The following is a 21,016-nucleotide window of genomic DNA, read 5'->3' as shown; positions in this document are numbered from 1 at the left end:
AAACTGCAAAGCAGCAAAAAGTCTTAATGCATTTAACCTTTTTTGGACATTTAAGTTTCCCTCTTAACAAAAAAGTATTGGGTGTCCCATCTTCTCCCCCACCCCCACTGGCCAGAAAAAGCCATAAAACTGTTTTAATATTATCTTACTTTTCTAAGAACTCATCTTTAAAGATAAGCTATTCTCTTATCCCAAACATAAAAGGACTATGGCAAATCACCAACAACGAATATTAAAGGGGACATACGAAATAAGTGTTTGGATGTTTTTTTTGAGACTGTGAAAAACATCAAGTTTAAAAATATAAAGTGATGAGAGTGAAGAGTGAAAAAAGAAGTGCCTATAAACCAGGAAACGAAAAGTTACAGGAAAACTGGGAAAGGGACAAGAGAAAATAATGAGCAATAATAATATACAAAGTAAGAAACAACAGCTAAGATCTATAGATATAAAATGGCAAGCACTCGTGAACAAAGATTAATAGACATGTATGCTGAAGGAAAAGTTTGGATAAGCATATGAAATAAAATAATGTAGCTGCCGAATATAACTTCAAATAAAAGATCTAGCTAATTTATTAATAAATTTTTACCTTCTTAGATGAAAAATGTATCAAAAACTTAAGCCATGTCCAAATTAATGTCAACTCATTTGACAGGAAATATTTTAAAATTAAAAAAAATAAAGCTTACCTCTGTTCATCTCCTGCACTTACATCATGTAAAAGTACATAATATTTAAGTGTATTTGGTATAAACCACTTGGGGTAGGAATAGTCATTATTGTGCTGAATTCGATGCTGTTCTTGTGACAATTTTGAAAACTGTTCCACAGGTTCAGCTTCACCAGAGGATGCCACCAACATACCTTGTAAACCACATTAAGGTAATTATCACTTATCGAGTAACTATTATCCTATTAAAATAAACTGCATGCATGCATGCATGCATACTCAGTCATGTCCAAGTCTTTGCAACCCAGTGGACTGCAGCCCGCCAGATTCCTCTGTCCATGAAATTTCCCAGGCAAGAATATTGGAGTGGGATGCCATTTCCTTCTCCAGGGTAATCTTTCCGACTCAAAGGTCGAACCTGTGTCTCTTGCATCTCCTGAACTGGCAGGCGGATTCTTTACTATTGCGCCATCTAGGAAGTCCAATAATTAATATTATTCTTTATTTCTGTTTTAATATTATTCTTTAAAAGTAAATTTAAGGAGGTATTTTATGAGCTAAAACAAACAAAATCTGATTTTTATAGGTTTTCCTTCAAGCATAAAATAATTTCTTCAACATTTCTATATAATTCAAGGTTCTAAGTACTAAAGATATCTTGCTGACAGCTGTTTAGATCACTTATCTATACAATAAGGAAATCTATGAAAATAAAAATGGACAATATGAAAACTGTCCAACTACCAACATAAAACTTCTGCTGAGTCTTGATCCTCTCCCTTCCATCTCGATGCAATTTCATACTCTGTCCCTTCTCAACTTTTCTCTGTAACCACGTTAAAAAAAAAATGAAAGTCATAACTGTGAAAGGAGGTTAACAGCTATAAAACTTGTTACTAAAGGATGGAAAGCTGTTTCTAAATCTGAGCTTTTGCATAAGCAGTTAATTTTGAAAGTAAAAGAGTTAGTCCCTCAGTTGTGTCTGACTCTTGAGACCCCACAGACTGTAGCTTGCCAGACTCCTCTGTCCACGGAATTCTCCAGGCAAAAGTACTGGAGTGGGTAGCCATTCCCTTCTCCAGGGGATTTTCCCGATCCAGGGATCAAACCCAGGTCTCTTGCAATGCAGGCAGATTCTTTACTGTCTGAACCACCAGGGAATTTTGAGACAACCAGCAAAAGCAATTAACACTGACAGTTTACATTTTTTCTTTCTAAAATAGCTTAAAAACACATTAAGCATGAAATATGCAAGTTGGATGACAAAAAATAAGCAGGCTCTCAGTATTCTTATTTTTTAACCAAAACTTAGTTCTACCAGTCTTGAATCTAGGATGCCATTTAACAAGGACAACAAGAAAACCTGAAGCATTTCAATACAAAAATAATTTTTCCATCCTCTCAACAATTTTGCATTTATGTAACTCTTTCTGACATCAGTAACTTCCAAATATTTTAAGAGAACATAAAAGTCAAAGGATACATGCTAAATAGTGGTTCAGAAATTCATGATCTGACGCTGGCATCGACTGAAGAAAGGTCTCTCTGTAAGACTCAAACCATGGAGTAGTAGCTAAAATTAATAAAGAAAAAGTTAAAACTGTTCAGTAGAATCAGTTTACAACAGTCCACATTTCAAGTTCATATTCCTAAAAGGTATGAAACATCATTTCTAGCAATAAACAAGCATTTTTCACATGTGCTTTAATATATATATACATACATAAGCTATACACACAAATATATTCATACATGGCAGTACATGCACTTGCAAAAATAAAACTGACCTATTCCCAAACCTACACAATGATACCACAGTTTATTTATTAATGCTTTCAATATTACCTATGTGAACAACCAGATGTTAGAACTATAGTTTTCCCTTCCACTAGTCACGCTGTTATAAGTAGCTCTTTCTCATAAATGGCATTATTTCTGAACAGTGGTCCTCAACCAAGAGCAATCATGACCCCCAGGAAACATCTGGCAATGTCTGGAGATACTGTGAGTTGTCACAAATAGGGACAAGGAGGGGTGCTACTGGCATCTAGGGAAACAGGTCAGGAACGATGGAATAATGAGAACATCCTACACTGAGGAAAACAGGATAACAATACCCCACACACACACCCCACTACAACACCAGCAAAGAATTATCTCGCTCAAAATGTCAATAGTGGTCAAGCTGACAAACCTTACATCATTACCTGAGTATGATAGCAACTAAACCTCTTCAAATGGAATTTCAAAACATGCTTACCTCACAATCAAATACAAAGATGTGTATTTTTACTTTTTATATAGATGTATGTCATGTGATTCTTAAAATGTCAAATCTCTCTCACTCCATGCTAAGCATTTTACATTACAACTATTCTAACTTGTTAAAAACTTGAATTTTGTTAAACTTGGTCATTTCATTAGGTTTAAGCAGATTATCTAAATCACAGTTTTACTAAAAGGACACTCTATTCCTAGTTACTTATGCTGACTATAAAACCTTATGTACTTTTTGTTTTATTCTTATAATCACTGAAAGCATAGCAAGTATATTTTCTTTTTACACTGCAATACTACGTTAAACTGGGAAGGCTGAAATAATAAAGCTACTCATCTTAACCAAGTAGCATATCCAACCTGGCATCATATATACAAAATAACTTTAATTTCAACAAACGGATTATGAGAATAACCCACATATTGTTTAGGAGGATTAGTACTACAAAATTTTCACGTTTTCTTGCTACAGAAGAGGAAAAACATTCCCAGAAATAGTACTATATATATACATATACACGAACAGTGGCATAACTGGAGAATGACACAGACTAGTCTGTTACAACAGGAAACCAATTTTCTTACTGACCAGTAAATATATCTTTCCCCTAAATCAGTCAAAATGAGTCTCTAGCTTGAAAATTAGTTTTTATTTTCACTCAGTACCAATGAAGAGAAAATAAAATATAAATAATGAAAAATCTGGTTAGATAAGAAATCACCACAGATGATAGGGGAAATGACTTTATCAACTTTATTTTTCTATTTTCTTTGTTGCTTCAACAATGCTTAAATTTAACAAAAAAACAGGTAAGTTGTAGACATATGACAAGGGGTCTGTTTCACAGTGGGTTGGGGAGTTCTGAATAAACAAATTAGGTCTTCCAAAATAGCTATTCATTGCAACATTTCCTGTAATAAAAGACTAGAAAATGCACATGTCCACCAGGAGGGGACTAGTTAAGTAAACTATGGGACACACACCGGATGTGCTATGAAGTTTTAAGAGAAAGGGGGAAATCTCCACATGATTACGATGAAGTGCCCCCAGGATCAATTAAGTGAAAAAAGACAACAGTAGAAAAGTATGCAATTTTGTGAAAAAAAGGGAAAAAGAGAGAGCCACACATGTATTAGTTTACTCTGTCCAAGAGAAAAGACAGGATGAATCTAACAAATGCCACCATGTGTAACAGAAAGAAGAGATGAGAAAGGGGAAGGGCCTGAACAGAAGCTAGGCCTCTGTGAATGTACCTTTTTGTATAGTTTTGACTCTGCAACAGTATGTTCCAGATAACAAAATCTAACAACAACAAAAAAAAATCAAAAAGAAAAAAGCACACATACACATGTAGGAGTTCTTAAACTGAAATAATACTTTCTAAATACTGGTACAAGAAAACACTGGGTACTCAACAAAGAATATAGGAACAAAGGAAAATTTTCTAAATATATGGCAGAAGTGGGTTTTATCCTTCAAGTCGGTCACATTCAGGTTGATGAGGTAACTTTTTCCTTCAGCCACATGTTTCCTTGAAGGGCTAATTAAGAAGTCCTCCTCCATTTTTCTCACATGGCAGAAGATTAGGGTATCCCTCTCTTTCTGCTTTTTCAAGCAACGTTTTAGCAGCATGTAGGGAAAAAAAGGTTGTTTTTTTTTTTTTAAATGTTAACAAAAGACTAACATTTAGTGACACTTCTCATCCCTTAAAAATTCTCTTGTACATATTTTGGGATGAAATCAGTGTTTTGCTCATATTCCTTTCCCTCTCTACATGTTCTTTGCTTGGAACTGAAACAGCAACCATGATATCCTACCAGTTAGTTTCTCTATGTAGAATGTACTCTTCCCCTGGTAAGAAAGGTAAAGGCGGCAGCCAAGAAGTGGAAAAAAAAAATGTAATGCTCTATCCTCCACTCATACAAAAGGCAGCCATCTCTCTCTCTCCCCATTTATTCTTCATTCCCTTCTTAGTGCCAGTAACTTGGCAAACAGAGTTGTGTGTGCATGCTTAGTCGTGTACAACTCTTTGCGACCCCATGGACTGTAGCCCACCAGGCTCCTCTATCCACAGAATTTCCCAGGCAAGAATACTGAAGTGAGTTGCCATTTCCTACTCCAGGGGATCTTCCGGATCCAGGAACTGAACCTGTGTCTCTTGTCTCTCCTGCACTGGCAGGTGGATTCTTTACTAATGTGCCACCTGGGAAGCCAAAGTTATTAGTGTTCAAATACATATCTAACAAGGGCTGCAGGCATTGAGACAGACCTATAGCAACTCTCGTCTTCTTTCTATTGAAACCAAACACTCTCTATCAGTAGTCCCAAACCTGTAAGGGAAAAAGACTGGCTACCCTAAACAGAAACATCACCCATAAATCACTATTTTCCCTTTCTAGTCATTCACAAACGTTGAAAGTACCAGAAAACCACCATTCAGACTAAACAAAAAAGCACTAAGAAATATTACAAATTCCACATAATGCTGGCACTTAAAACTTTAACTTTTGATAAACAGTAGTAGCAAAATAATATCTTCCCAAATGAAAATATTCAAGTAAGGGAAAGAAATATGATAATTAGATGTATAATTATTTAATTCAATAAAAGAAGTCTCGAGTCAAAAATACTTGACAGTGATTATCAGAATATATGGTTTAATTCAGAAGATCTCAGACTACAAAAGCTATAAAAAACTAAAACCAGAACTTTTATATAAAATTTATGAGCATTTTGCAAATCAAATAATCTTAAATAATATGAAGAGCTAAGAAACACTAACCTTGTATTTTAACAACACCCTTGAGAACTATCCTTTTTTTTTTTTGAAAACTATCCTTGAAGAGACTATTTCTAATCAAGTGTTTTCCAAAAAAAAAAAATCAGCAAAAATCAAAGTATTCTAAAGAGATGCAAGCCATGATAACTTATGCCCAATAATTAAATTTCTCATACACCATAGATTTTTTTAAAAAACAGATCATTCTGTTTTGAAACTATATTCCTTTTAACCCTCAGTATATCAAGAAAAATAGTCATTGCATTTACTATCTGGATTTAACCGACCCTTGATATTTTATTGTATTTCTAATTCATTTTATAAATTATTCACAGAATTAAGAATAAAACCAAAACAAACTTTTTAGAAATTTTAATAAAGCAATCTCAAATTTTATTTCATCTATTCCCAGTTTCAAAGATATATGCCTCAATTAGGCACTGTTTTTTGAAAGTCCATCAACTATTATGCACAAACCTAGAACACATTCACCATGTAAATACTGATTCCAGATTTAAAGACGTCTAACAACTTCTAGTTTATCACTGTTTCTGGTTTTTCTTGCACAGCCAAGGTGCAACATTTTGGAAAAACATGATGGCTCAAAATTTTGCTGAAAACAAAAAAGGTCATTTTATTTTGCTCCATCACTGCAAAGCATTTTCATTCTTTAGACTTCTAAACAGCAAACACAGTGATTAAGTTAATGAATTTTCATTTCTACATCATCTGATTCCTTCCAATTACCTTCATACACATGCCTGAAACAAACTGTATCAAGTAAATTCTGTTACCCAAACATCATAAAAGATCAAAGAATATGGTCACATGTCCTTTAACAAAATGGGATGGTCTAGGTTAGCATTTCAAAATACTATATGAAGTCCTTCCTGTTAAACTAAGTCCTTCCTGTTAAATTGGGTGAAAATACTGTATTTTCTTTTTGTTTTTAGAAATGCATTGCTCAGTCATCAGCTCTTGAGTTTGAAGACAACTGTCCTAGATACCGTCATCTGAAGACCCAAAGACTGGGATTTCTATATATGACCAATTTCACCCCTGTCATCAGTCCAGTAAGGTAAGTAACCGCTAGCCACACTTGGCTCTTGGGCACTTGAAATGTGGCTTGTCTGAACTGAGGTGTGCTGTAAGTATAAGATGACCCTGAGGGATGGGATGGGGAGGCAGGTGGGAGGGGGTTCAGAGTGGGGAACACATGTACACCCATGGCTGATTCATGTCAAGTACACCCATGCTGATTCATGCCAATATTTTTTTTTAAGAATTTATTAAAATAAAATTAAAAAAAAAGAAAATAAAATTTAAAAAAAGAAAATACACATAAAAATTTGAAGATAATACACACAAAAAATTCCATTGATTACATTTGAAATGATAATATTTGTGTTAAAATTAAATATATTAAAGTTAACTTCACTCATATCTTTGTATATTCTTTCTTTCCCCGCTCCTGGCAAAGTGACAAGGTTTGTGAGATCTAGTTCCCTGACCAAGGATTGAACTTGGGCCCCCTGACAGTGAAAGCACAGAGTCCTAACCACTGGACCACCAGGGAATTCCCTGTTCTTACATTCTTTATTATAGCTACAGAACACTGAGAATTATGTAAGTGGCTCATTTATTTCTACTAGATAGCATGAGTCTAAACTGCCATATGTCACTGTATTCATCTTCTGATTTGTCTAGTAACTGTGAAAAATTGTGTATTCCACTGTTAGTTTTCTTTTCTTTGTTAATATCGACTAAAAATTCCCAAGTCTCAACTGTGTTCAATGGAGAAAAAAAAGATAAAGATATGACTATAAAGATGTTGTCTCCAAACTTCTTTCATAACTTCCTGAAAGAAGATGTAGAACTGTGGGCAATACAAAATTTCAAACTGAAGGATGATATAACAGTGATTTTGTTCACTATTGTATCATCCTAGGGAATTTCATTATGCCAGGACTTTCTTATAGTTCAAAGTAACTGGTATTGATAAGCAATTCCCAGGACAAAAAACAGAAAAATACTTCAAGATACTAGAAAAATAAGAACAATAATTTCCTATTTTGCACTACCCACATTTTAAATAATAACCACTTTTTAAAAGGGTTCTTTATGCTTTTAAGTAAAAATCTTTGGAAAGACATTAAAGAATATTTAAACAATCTCCTAAAACACTGTTAACACATGACTATTCACTAAAGTCTCATGGTATCTTACAGAGTAATAGTAGTTAACATAAAGACAATCAAAAAAAGTACACTACATACTGAAAAAGGATGGAAAATATGTTCCTCCTTCTTACCAAAACAAGGTGCAGCCCAAACTATACTTTTCAAGGTCAATGTCTGAGTTTAGCAGATAATACTGTAAATCAAGAGTAAATACAATAGGTAATAGATAAAAGATAACAAAAGTTATCTCCATTTTAGAAAAATTAAACAGACATGTTAATGGAAACAAATACCAAAAAGTAGTAGCTGAGTGGAAAAAAAGTAACAGACAAGGAGTAGATTATGAACAATCTGGAAAACTGAGACCACCAGAGGAAACAGCTATACATAATGAGGATTCTTTCAATTCCATCATTATGTCTCTCCAACTACTATACCAAGGAACACTAGCTTTAACTGACCAATCTGATGAAGAAATGGCACTGTGAAGCTAGGCTTATGAGGTAAGTATCTAACATGTATTTCATAAACAGAATGGGTGAAAAGTATGACAACTCACATTAATGGTAAAACTAGAGAGTATTTCTAGACAAAGAATTAATCTTACTTAAAATGGATAAAACCACTCAAATCTCCAAAGAGTATTACTCTAACAGAAGTTTATTAAAATGAATTCAGTGCTTCATCATCTCACATTCTCAAATCTCCAGAGTATTATTCTAACAGAATTTTATTAAAATAAATTCAGTACTTCAGCATCTCACATTCTCAGCCTTCAAGACCAATGTAACAATAAAGCTAAAGAGAAATGCCTTAAGTAGCAGAGAAAGAAGCTAAAGAAACTGCTTTCTTCTGAAGCTTGTCCGAACCACTTCAGATTCTTTTTTAAAGTCTGCCTAAGTAGTTTCAGGCATTCATTCCTGAAAAATTTTACCTTCCAAAACATAAATCTTTTTAGGAAGATACTGGAGATGTCCTTTACCAAATCAATGAAATATACCTAAAGATATGAATGAGAGGCTACAGAGTAGGGAAGGAAATCTCCAGGTTAGCAGTTATGGAGCAGGTCTCGGAATGCAGCCAAACCATGACAGAGTAGAACAGTGTTTGAAACTTCCATTTCATTATATTCCCTCTCCCCTCCAACCCCCCAACCCGCCTGGTGAGCTTTTTAAAATATTCTTCTAATTGTTCCTTCTCCCCACAGAATACTCTTACATAATACCACAGATATACTATGTATCCATTAATGTACTGTGGTCCTTTGGAGAGCCACAAATCACTGTAGTATATATTTTTTGTCCCCCAACTACCAAATTTTCACCCACTTGAGGAATGCTTATCATTCCCTATTGAGAATGTGTGGAGTAGAAAGAGAGAAGACATTAGGAAGGAGACCTTAATAAATGGATTATCTCAAATTAATCTATCAAAGGGAAAATCTTACTGGGAGGCTACTGGAAGGTTGAGAAACTAGCAAAAAATACAAAGAACTCTGGGCAAGTTGTTTTTTCAAAAGGTGATTAACTAAATCCCGAAAAAAACAAAATGCTGTATAAAAACGAACTGAAAGCCCAATATTCGGCTCAGCAGTGAAGTGAATACTTAGTATTGTCAACAGTGAATATTAACCAAATATTATAAAAAACCACATTAGGGAGATGGAAGAAGGGGCGTACTTAAGCTAAATCTTCATCAATTATAATGAGAAATCAATAAATAAAAATTTTAATTAAGCCATCAGTCAGTCAGTTCAGTCGCTCAGTCGTGTCCGACTCTTTGCGACCCCATGAATTGCAGCACACCAGGCCTCCCTGTCCATCACCAACTCCGGGAGTTTACTCAAACTCATGCCCATTGAGTCGGTGATGCCATCCAGCCATCTCATCCTCTGTCGTCCCCTTCTCCTCCTGCTCCCAATCCCTCCCAGCATCACGGTCTTTTCCAATGAGTCAACTCTTCACATGAGGTAGCCAAAGTATTGGAGTTTCAGCTTCAGTATCAGTCCTTCCAATGAACACCCAGGACTTATCTCCTTTAGGATAATTAAGCCATAAACAACCATATAAAAATATTACTTGGAAACACAAAATGAATACCAGAGAAAACCAATGAAAGTTGGTGGGGCAGGGGTTCAGAGAGCAGATTACTGTTGCTTGTTTCTCTTAAGTCTTTTCAGCATTATCTCTATTAGTATGGGGTTTCCCTGGTGGCTCAGACAGTAAAGATTCTGCCTGCAATGCAGCAGACAAAAGAGATGAGAGTTCAATCCCTGGGTTGGGAAGATCCCCTGAGAAAGAAATGGTAAGCCACTCCAGTATTCTTGCCTGGAAAATTCCACGGACAGAGGAGCCTGGCCTGCTATAGTCCATGGGGTCGCACAGAGTCAGACATGACTGACTAACACTTTTGCTTTCTTTCTGTGCATGTTTCATTTTAATAATTGTTTTTAAAGTAAAAGGTACATGAGCTTTGGAGGTCAGGAAAGTATCTGCACTATAAAAAAAGATAATTTTGAAAAAATATGATAGTTAATTCCTCTCTCTGTGCCCCTCAGCACTCTGGCATATTAGATATGCTATATCTCTATTATAATGCATTTTAAGATACTATAAATTAGAATGTCTCCTAATTATTGATCAGGTTATGAAGTTACATATACCATCTTATCTCAGTGCAAAGCATATAGAGAGAAATCAATAAATATTTGTTGCATGAATAATAAAAATGTTAAAGTCCCTATAAAACAGAATCACAGGATTAAAGGTCTAGAAGAGGCCTTAAGAAGTAATGTAGTCAAATTCTCTCATCTTCAGAGAACAGAACTGATTCTGAATAAGTAATTGATTCAGATTATCCAACTAACCCTGGCAATGGTAATATAAAAACCTGGATACTCTGGCATTAGATTCAGCACCTTTCACACTTCAAATTTTCCACTGATGAGAGAAATAATTCAAATTCCATCACTTTCTCCCAAAAATACACAAATCTTGCCTCACGAAAATTAGTTATGCCAGGAACTGCTTAAAGTACATATCCTGAAATGGATTCTTTTGATTTGTAAAGATAACCAAAATTTTCTAAACTTAATCCTATCAAGGTAACTTATCTTGTTGGAATTAAAATGACATAGAAAGAAGAAAAATTATTAATTTTTAAACAAAGTAAATCTACAAATATTTCTAACTATACAAGTGCAACCAAGTAACTTCATGATCTAAAACAAGAGTCCTCTTAATTTCTCTTTGTATGTTTGGGAAAATCTTCAACTATGCAATTAAGAGGCATTAATATAATAGATTATAAGTTATACTGATCTAAGATGATTATTAGGTAGCTAAAATAGCCTAACTAGATGATGCATGGAGGATGCAGGAGCTAAGTTCCCTGCCCAAGGATCAAACTCATGCTTCTCTGCAGTGGAAGCTTGGAGTCCTAACCACTGGACCACCAGAAAATTCCTAGATGATGTACTTTTCATCTTTCCCTCTAAAAATCTATCCCGTGTCCCCCCATCAAGTCTTTTCCACATTGGCAAAGAGTCACACCAAATACTGCTAACTGACTTTACATATTATCACATAGTTTCACCTACAAATTTTATTATGAAAACATTTACCAGTCACATCAGATTAGGATAAGTATTTATTTATATACTATAAACATTTCCTCCATTTAACACTAAGCAAGATAAAAGACAATAAACTTAATGCTTTTACATAATCACTGTATTACTAATATCACAAAAGAATAGGTTTTTTTGTCTACTGTTGTTTCTTTAAGAAATATTATGCACATATTCTAGGCATTTACAAGTAGAACTACAAAAAAATTTTTCATTATGAAAAAGTAAAATCATGTATTTCGTAGTTATTTGAATGGCTGCCTGCTTACTTGACTGTAATCTCCTAAAAAGCAAGGACCTGTCTTCCACATCGTATTCTCAGGCTCAAGCACTCAGCAAGTACTTAAGTGTATGTTGAATGATTTCCAAGTTACAGAATTACCTTTTCTAACAAAAGAAATATCATTTAAAAAATAATAATAAACCTTATTACATACCACTGAGGTTGAGGTCATAATCTCCTGCCGTTATCACATTAGCTACTAATCCTTCTGCAGGCTGACTGCCAGAAACCACATCATTCAAGAGTTTCCGAATGGCTCCAGGCTGAGGTGGTTGGGTGGTAATGTTGCTTACAGCTATCTTCAAGTTTTTAATTATGTGAAGCTGATTATTGGGATCTCTCATATGAACTTAAAAAAGAAAAAAACACTTGAAATTAATTCTACACAAAGGATAACAAGCCAACGATTATAACAACAATTAAAAAGAAAAAAACTGGGTTAATGATTTACAAAGGATGCTCAATTTGGAAACCAGACATGCCAAGTGTAACAGTCTTCCAAAATACAACTGACTTATAGTGTGCTGCAGTCCACAGGGTCCCAAAGAGTTGGACAGGACTTAGCAACTGAACAACAACATTCCATTACACACCAAAGGGCTTAGCTAGACAGTCTAACCTTCCTCTCCGGTAACGCTACTGCTCACAGCTACTCTACCATAGGTCTTTTCCTTTCTCTTACCTTTGGAATTGCCAGGGAGGACTTCTCAGGTGGCTAGTGGTAAAGAACACACTAGCAGGTAAAGAACTCCTGCCAATGCAGGAGACATAAGAGATGTGGGTTCAATCCTGGGTTGAGAAGATCCCCTGGAGGAGGGCATGGCAACCCATTCCAGTGTTCATGCCTGGAGAATCCCCATAGACAGAGGAGCCTGGTGGGCAACAGTCTATAGGGTCACTGCTAACTGCTAAGTCACTTCAGTCGTGTCTGACTCTGTGCGACCCCATCCCTGGGATTCTCCAGGCAAGAACACTGGAGTGGGTTGCCATTTCCTTCTCCAATGCATAAAAGTGACAAGTGAAAGTGAAGTCGCTCAGTCATGTCCGACTCTTCACGACCCCATGGACTGCAGCCTACCAGGCTCCTCCATCCATGGGATTTTCCAGGCAAGAGTACTGGAGTGGGGTGCCATTGCCTTCTCCGCTATAGGGTCACAGCTGGACACAACTGAAGCGATTGACCACGCAGCACATAACCACCATCCATGTGGTGGTGGTGGTGGTTCAGTCGCCAAGTTGTGTCTGACTCTTTGTGACCCCCTGGACTGTAGCTGGCCAGGCTCCTCTGTCCATGGAATTTTCCAGGCAAGAACACTAGCTGCTGCTTCGTCGCTTCAGTCACGTCCGACTCTGTGGGATCCCACAGACGGCAGCCCCCCAGGCTCCTCCGTCCCTGGGATTCTCTAGGCAAGAACACTGGAGTGGGTTGCCATTTCCTTCTCCAGGGGATCTTTCCAACCCAGAGATCAAACCCCCCCATCTCCTGCTTGGCAGGCAGATTCTGTGCCATCGAGCCACCTGGGAAGCCCAACCACCATCCATACCAAATCTCTGATTCTCACTTTCCCTAAGGCTGGTCCAGGGCAGTGTGAGATCTATGGTATCAAAACTGAAAATAGTAAAGGGGAGAAAAGGCATTGAATGCTGCACGCGGGGTTCCTCTGGGTCCCTGACAGTGATGCCTGAATGCTCAGCCCCTGTTGTACTATCATAAAGATCAATGCCCACTCTAGTGTGGGATGCTGATAGTAGGTGATGGTGTATACGTAACAGGAGGTATATGAGAACTCTGTATTTTCTGCTCAATTCTGATGTGAATCTAATACTGCTCTAAAAAACAAAGTCTAGTAAAAAGGAAGAAAACAAAAATCAATAACCATAATCCTTCTCCCAACCTAATAAATACCTCTAGTCTCCTCCCTACTACAGGCCTTGTCTCAGTCTAGATTATTTATAACCAGGGCTCAGAGCTTCAAGGCCGGGCAAGAGGTTCTCAGGCAACTGTAGTAAGATAGGGCCCAAGGTGCACAGGAGGAAATGTAAGTATATTTTTTTCTCATTATCAGACAAGATGATTAGCTTCCATGGTAGCACTAGAAGCAGTCCATTATACAGATTAAGGACCCAAATCCTGGAGTCAGACTTTACTTGAAATACTAACCCACTACTTTTAACTGGGTTATCCTAAACAACTTTTAACCTTTTCCATGCTTCATTTTTTTCTTCACCTATAACATATGAAGGAAATAACCTACTTCACAGGGTTATTTTAAGATTTAGATGAGATATTGTTAGAAGACATAGTAAGTATAAAGCACTCAGCACAGGCCTAACACATGAGTAGGTAGTTAGGATGGTGGCAGCACATATAATATCCTCTATTTCAAGTATGTCATGAATCATCATATACCAATACAAGGCAATTCTTAGAAAACTGACTTTGCGTACCTACCCACTAAAAAAATGACATTTTCTCCTAATAGGAAATGCTTTATAATAAACATTTAAGTTCAGGTCCGCCTATGTTTTAAATAAAGTTACCATTTTTAAATAAAGTTACCAGTTATCCATTAAAACTCTCTTCCTAAATTTCCAACGTGTTCTCTCAGCTGATGTCTAAATTTTCAATTAAAAAATATAAGACAAAAAGCTTTTAAAAATACTAAATGACATGAATATGTGTACTTGTAAAACTAAATATATGTACAGAAAGTATACACACAAATTCCATTATAATGATTACCTATGGTAAAAGCAGGAAAGAAATGGGACTAAGGAAGGGTAAAAGGTGAATTCAACTTCGTTTCTTAAAGCAAAGAAAAAGATACAAAGCAAATATGACAAGATTTGCTGGCTCTAGGTAGTAGGGAGCTAGATGCTTCTTGCATTCTCTGCACTCATCTGTAATTGCTCATTTTCTAAATGATTTAAATAAACATACTCAAGCTCCCTAATTAAACTTCTCAGCTGGTCTATGAAATAGAGAAACCAAAAAACATCAAAATACTATGATACATTTCTGATATTTTTAGGATACAAGCAGTTTCCTTGAAGTTGATCCATAACTGTCAAATAACATAAGCAACCATTATGTATATTAAACCTCTCTCAAAATTTTAAGTTGACTCTGGTATTCTTAAGTGTTAACACAAAAAAATTATTCTACTAAGAGTTGTGTCCTATATTCAGAATGGGTCATTAGTTGTTGGGTAATCTTATCAATAAACCAGAAATGAGTCAATGTGTGGCAGCCAGCCTCTGAAACGGCACCTGATGATCCCGATATTTCCCAGTATATGCTCTCCCACATCCCAGGATGGATATGTGTGACCAATGTTCTTGTTGTTTAGTCGCTAAGTCATGTCTGACTCTTTTGGGATCCCATGGACTGTAGCCTACCAGGCTCTGCAGCCCATGGGATTTTTCAGGCAAGAATACTGGAGTGGGTTGCCTTTTCCTTCTCCAGAGGATCTTCCTGACCCAGGGATCAAATCCATGTTTCCTGCACTGCAGGTGGATATGTTACTAGAGCCTCCTGGGAAGCCCATGTATGACCACTGGAACACAGCAAAAACTACTGTGATAAGGTTTTAAGAGTATGGCTTCCATCTTGGGTTCTCTCTCTCATCACTCCCTCTAGGAGAAACTTACTGCCAGGTCATAGGGACACTCAAGGAACCTCTGGAGAGGCCCATATGGCAGAGAACTGGGGTCTCAGGCCAACACCCAGTGAAGAAGTGAAACGACAACTGTAGGAGTGAGCCTGCAAGTGGATCCCCCAGCCCTAGATGACCACAGCCCCTGCGGACAGCTCCAGGGCAACCTCAAGAGACAATAGTCCAGCTCAGCCACTCCCAGACCCCTGAGAAACTGAGAGGCACAAGATGCTTTGGGGGCTTCCCTGGTGGCTCAGTGGTAAAGAATCTGCCTGCCAGTGCAGGAGACACGGGTTCGATCCCTAATCCAGGAAGATCTCACGTGCCACAGAGTAGCTGGGCCGGTGTGCCACAACTGTTGAGCGTGTGCCTGAGAGCCCAGGAGCCACGACTATTGAAGCCTGCGCTGGAACAGCAGTAGCCCCCAGCCACAACTAGAGAAAAGCCCGCACAGCAACCAAGACCCACCACAGCCAAAAACAAGCAAATAAAATTAATTTTTAAAAACACTTTGTTTTAAGGTGCTAAGTTTCAGGGCAATTTATTACATAACAATTGATATGTAATACACTGGAGTAGCACAAACCCAGCTTAATAAAGAGAAAGGCAAGAATTAAAAGTGACTGACAAAAGCTCTTAATTCATGCACAAAAATCCAAAAGCTTCAAAATTAAATAATTAAGGCTTTATTAAGATTATAACGTCACAAAAGGTGACTTTATATAGCATATAACATCTCAATTTCAGGGTGAAATTCAGCTCCACCACTGCCTTACTTTTATAGACTACCACGTATAGCTCCTTGAAGCAACATTCCCCAGTATGTGCTGCCCACAGACTACTGGCTGCTCAAGACAAATGTTTCTAAAAAGTCAACTTCATGTTCAAATAAATTTGGGAAACTAGATTACACTTTTAAAAGGTCTCTTGACAGTAGGTGTTCCCAGAGCTCTTAATACACTAAATGACACTAATTCTCCCAAATACATGCTTTTTAAGCATGACCACAAAATTTTTTCAGGAAACATACATAACTGGTGTTCTACAGAATGTATTTTGAAAAATAATATCTTTTAACTTTATGCAACACATAAAACTTTACTGTATTAAAAAATAAAACCTCAGTTGCTTACGAACCACACAACTCCCCCAAACTCCATGCCCTTGCTCAAGAAATCTTTTAACTATCACATACCCACAAGATAGGAAATCAAAAATTCCTTTCCCAGAATTCAAGATCCTTTCTTATCTAGGCCTTTTCCCTTACTATCTGGTACTAAAAAGGGAGTTTTCCCACTGTTCCCCAACCACTCAATTATCATTTCTACCTTAGTCCCTACCATTCTAACCTCATTTCTGTTCTCAAAAGGGAATGCTCATCCTCTTCCAGTCCACCAACACCTACCTATTCAAGTCCATCTCATTATACTCCATCCCTAAATCTTTTGCAGTCTACACAAGGAAAAGAGTAAAGATTTCAGCCTCTATTCACTGCACTGTCCAATACAGAAGGCAACAGGCCCAAGTGTCTACCGAGCACTTCAAATATATCTAGTCCAAACTTAGGTGTTGATATAAGTGTAAGATGCCCATCAACTTTCAAAGACTTAGCAATAAAAAATGAATGCAAAATATCTCATTAAGTTTTTGTATACTTATTATCTGTTGAAATGACAAGTTTGAAAATATTGGATTAAGTAAGATATTATTTAATCTCCTTTACCAATTTCTTTTCATCTTTTTACAATGTGACTACAAAGCAACTTCAAGTTATGCATGCTAGTCACATTGTTACTACTGGAAGGTACTGCTCCTGCCTGTGAATAAGTAATTCTAAACACTGCCAGGAGATAAGATGATTTTCCTAAGAACACCTTGTCTTGAATCACACTGCCTGTTTTTAAATCTTTCCCACCTGTCTAAGACTGACCAAGTTAGTATCTGCATGCCTGGATGTCCTCAAAGTTAAAATGGTGTTAACAGTACCTTTCTCATAGGACTCAAGACGGACTAAAAGAGAAACGCTAAGTATATACATCAGTTAGCTACTATTCTTTATTAACACAGCAGGAAAGAGCACTCCAATCATAGGCAAATTTGCTCCCCTGTTTTGTTTTTTAAGAATTTAAGAATGTAGAGCACTTTGTCATTTTTGTTTAGTTAGTAAAAAATACTGCAGGAGATGAGATGGATGGCTAAGGTACAGGCTGAAGGAAATTCAAGAGTTCTCAACCTGTTTTATTTTGGATAGCTCCTTGTCTCTTTTAAATACAAAAGTGAACTTATAATGGAAGTATTCTCCCAAAGAATACATACGTGTGGCCTGTAAATACATAAAACTTACGGCACAGCATTTGTGTGTGTGAAGAAGTCATCATAACCAAATAAACATCATGGTCGTTGTCTTGACAACCTTTATTATAGAACCTTTTTAAAGTCTTTAACAGAAAATCTTACCCGTATTTTTCAATGTTCTGTTTGCAAAGTACAGGTAAAGATATTGATTAAACCACACTAGACTACTATTACGCTTACTTTTCCCTAATAAAGAATCTAAAGCTGGAGAAAACAGGCAACTCTTCAATAAAAGATATTTCTCCTGTTGATTAAACTTTTATCCGGAAAAAAAAACCCCCACAAACTTCAGGACTTTTCCATCCCTATAGATCTATATAACTGCAACTAACTCGATTAAATTATTATAACTACAACTTGTCCTTATTTCCTCATCCATCAGGCAAAAAAAAAGGCTGTTGCAAGTTTCACTACTTTTATAATACTTTTTATTTGCTTGAGGGGTAAAGTAAAATTCTGGATACCTAGAGAGATGTTTTCAAAAGAAAAAAAGTAAAGTAAACGGAAGTCTTGAAAGGGATACGCCTCACTGCTAAAGAATATAATACTTAAGGCAACTTTGAAAACCCAGTTTAACTCCCAGGGGAAGACGATTCGTCTTCTTTACTAAGACCTCACTGGTCTAACAGCGAGCATCTTCTAAGGCTGACCTGCCTTGCAACTTCCTAATTCCCTCCCTACGGCCCTTGAGAACAGGCTCAATGCCCTTCTCCGCGGCTCACGTTTTTCTTTAATTGCCCAACAGTCTGGTTTGTCCGGGAAGTGCCCGAAAAACTGTAGGTCAGAACCACGCTGCTGTCTTGACCATCTCTTTTACGGAACCGCCTCCTACGGCCACTAAAGACACCGCGGGGCCCCAGCCCGACGCCACTCTCCCGGCTCCGAGATGTAAACACCGCCCTTCTCTTCCCCGCCGGCTCCCGACTTCCCTCTCCCGACCCCGGCTTTGCGGGAGCTCAGTGCAAAGGGGAGACCACATACCCTCCGAAGTGAGGCGAGAAAAGGGCTTAAGCAACTCCGCGAAGCTAAGGTGATTGAGACGAGTAAGCCGCTCGGCTTCGTCGCTACACAGCGCGGCCACACAGGGGACGAAGGAGTCCGGGATGAGCTCCTGCACTGATTGTACACACTGGGCCATCACCGCGGCAGAGGCAGCGGCGGCGTCCGCCCTCCGGCCCACCCTCGGAGGCTGATCCTGCGGCTGCAGCAGCTACCGCCGCCGCCCGCCGGCCTGGCCCGGCCGGGCGGGGCCGGGCGCTGAAGCCTTGAGACCAATAGAACGAACAGACGCTGCCGCCTTGGCTCCCGGAGCACCCGCCACCGACCCCTCCCCGTCACCGCCGCTCCTCAGCGCTCGCCCCGGCGTCCTCGCATTCCACCCTGATAGGTGGAGACGCCGGCAGTCGCCAGTTAGTCCTCTCGACAGCAAAGCCTTGGTCACTGCCAGACTGGGACCGCCATATTGAGGCCGAACCCTGACCCACCGGCGTACTTATCCCGGCAGCCCCCGCGCTCGCCCCTCACGTGACACTGTTAAAGTCGATAGGGGCGGGAGAAGAGAGCCTGGAAGAGGGAAAGAGGCTGGTCGGCCGGCTGATGCCGGAAGTGCGATAGGTGGACCTCCTGTTGGGCGGGTCTGGGGCGGGGCTACGAGCGTGGTGGGCGGAGCCAGGCGGGGAGCCGCGCGACGTTCGGCCTGGTTCTCTCAGCGCGTAAAAGATCAGCGAGGTGTGACGAGGGAGTAGATAGGATGACGCTGGTGGTCGGCGCTGTCACAGTTGGGGAGGTGCCCATTCGCCTTCCACGCCGACTTGGTCCTCCCTGGAAACAGTGGACAAACCTTGTGTGGCTGTTCTCGCAACTTCCGGCCGGCTCGCCCCGCCTTTCCCACGCTTCTGCTGGAATGATTAGGGGCACCTGCTCACCGTAGAGAGCTAGCTGCCGGCCGGATTCTTGGAGGTTTCTCTGGTGCCGGCTTAAACCGCCTACGTACCGTTTGAACACAACCATGCTTTTAGAAGGGGCTGCTACGAAGGTGGACTCAACCAGCGGGCATAAATATGTGCCGTTGTGGCACATAAATATGTGGCAGTTAACCCGAGTGTAGGAGAAACTCCTGCTTTTTCGTTGGTCTCAGGGAAAGCCTTGCCCCCCGACCCCTTCATCCTCGGGCGCTTCCTTTTCACACTCTGCTGGAGAAATTAACTTCCTAGGGATGGGGGTGTGGGAAGCCAGTAATCATGTACCGAATGAAGACCTGATTTGGCTTCTTCTCTTCCTAGCTTTCATTTTTGTAGATTTTTCTTCTAAACGTGTATAAGTGAATGAAAGGAATTTTACTAAAATATTCAACTGATTGGACTTATTCTGAATTGTATGTCAAAAATACAAGACAGGGAAAAATGCAACGCCGTATCGTGGCTTTATGGTCCTTGGTTTAAAGGAGGCTTCAAGCAAGGGGGCTTCCCTGATGGCTTAATGGGTGAAGAATCCACCTGCAATGCAGGAGACACAGGAGACCGGTTGGACAGAGGATGCTGGCAGGCTACAGTCCATGGGGTCGCATAGAGTCAGACGTGACTGAGCGAATAAGCACATTCCCCAAACAAGAGTATCTCAAACTGTCGGATTGTTTGGCACCCTGAAGTTTCCACCATGGTAAGAATTCATGACAGGTGAGTATGCCTTTCTCCTATAAATTGAAAACTGGGAGGTAGGAAAGGTCAATAGGACTTAATGACATGGCAACTGAGCCACAGACCAGTCTAGAAACGATAATACGTGCAAGTTGAAGATCTGGAAATTCATTTTCTTAGAACCATCTGTGCCTGAGAACCTCTTGGAAAGTTATCTTTTATCCCCTGGAGTATACATATTCCCTTTTGAATACTTTTGATATGTCCCTTACGCTTTATGTGAGAATCTTATGTAACTGCAGGTGATTCAAGTTATACATTATTTGTAACAGGGCGCCTCAGTGCAAGCATGATACTTTAGTTCTCAACTCAGAAGTTAAGAAGGCAACTTGTTTTTTACATTGGAGGTAAACTAACTGTATTAGACTCTGGGAGAAGAACTCTCAAGTGTAATTTACTCCAAATGGATATTTGGAGATAGACTTCACATATCATAAAATTCACTCCTTTAAAATGTACAGTTTAGTGGTTTTTACTGTATTCAGAAA

At 38.7% G+C, this 21,016-nt stretch overlaps 1 protein-coding gene and 1 non-coding gene across 3 annotated transcripts in view; both read right to left on the bottom strand.

Moving 5' to 3' along the window:
- TRAPPC8 (trafficking protein particle complex subunit 8) overlaps positions 1–19,304 on the bottom strand; it is an 85,450-nt gene extending 66,146 nt beyond the window's left edge. Inside the window, exons 1-4 of one of the 2 annotated variants that reach the window (XM_043888920.1) lie at positions 18,814–19,304; positions 11,976–12,170; positions 2,157–2,246; positions 693–867 (exon numbers count right to left, since the gene is read on the bottom strand). In XM_043888920.1, coding sequence (XP_043744855.1) covers positions 693–867; positions 2,157–2,246; positions 11,976–12,170; positions 18,814–18,970 — 617 coding nt within the window. In that variant the 5' untranslated portion in view covers positions 18,971–19,304. The remainder of the gene's footprint in view (positions 1–692; positions 868–2,156; positions 2,247–11,975; positions 12,171–18,813) is intronic. The other variant, XM_043888919.1, reaches the window with a different exon arrangement.
- Positions 7,233–7,306, bottom strand: TRNAE-UUC. Its single transcript has one exon. It is a non-coding gene; the product is annotated as a tRNA-Glu (tRNA).
- Positions 19,305–21,016: the final 1,712 nt, after the last annotated feature.

The sequence above is a fragment of the Cervus elaphus genome, chromosome 27 (genome assembly GCF_910594005.1).
Source record: "Cervus elaphus chromosome 27, mCerEla1.1, whole genome shotgun sequence".
NCBI lineage: Eukaryota > Metazoa > Chordata > Mammalia > Artiodactyla > Cervidae > Cervus > Cervus elaphus.
The sequence above is the reverse complement of the archived record's forward strand: the minus strand, read 5'-3'. Positions and strand labels throughout refer to the sequence as shown.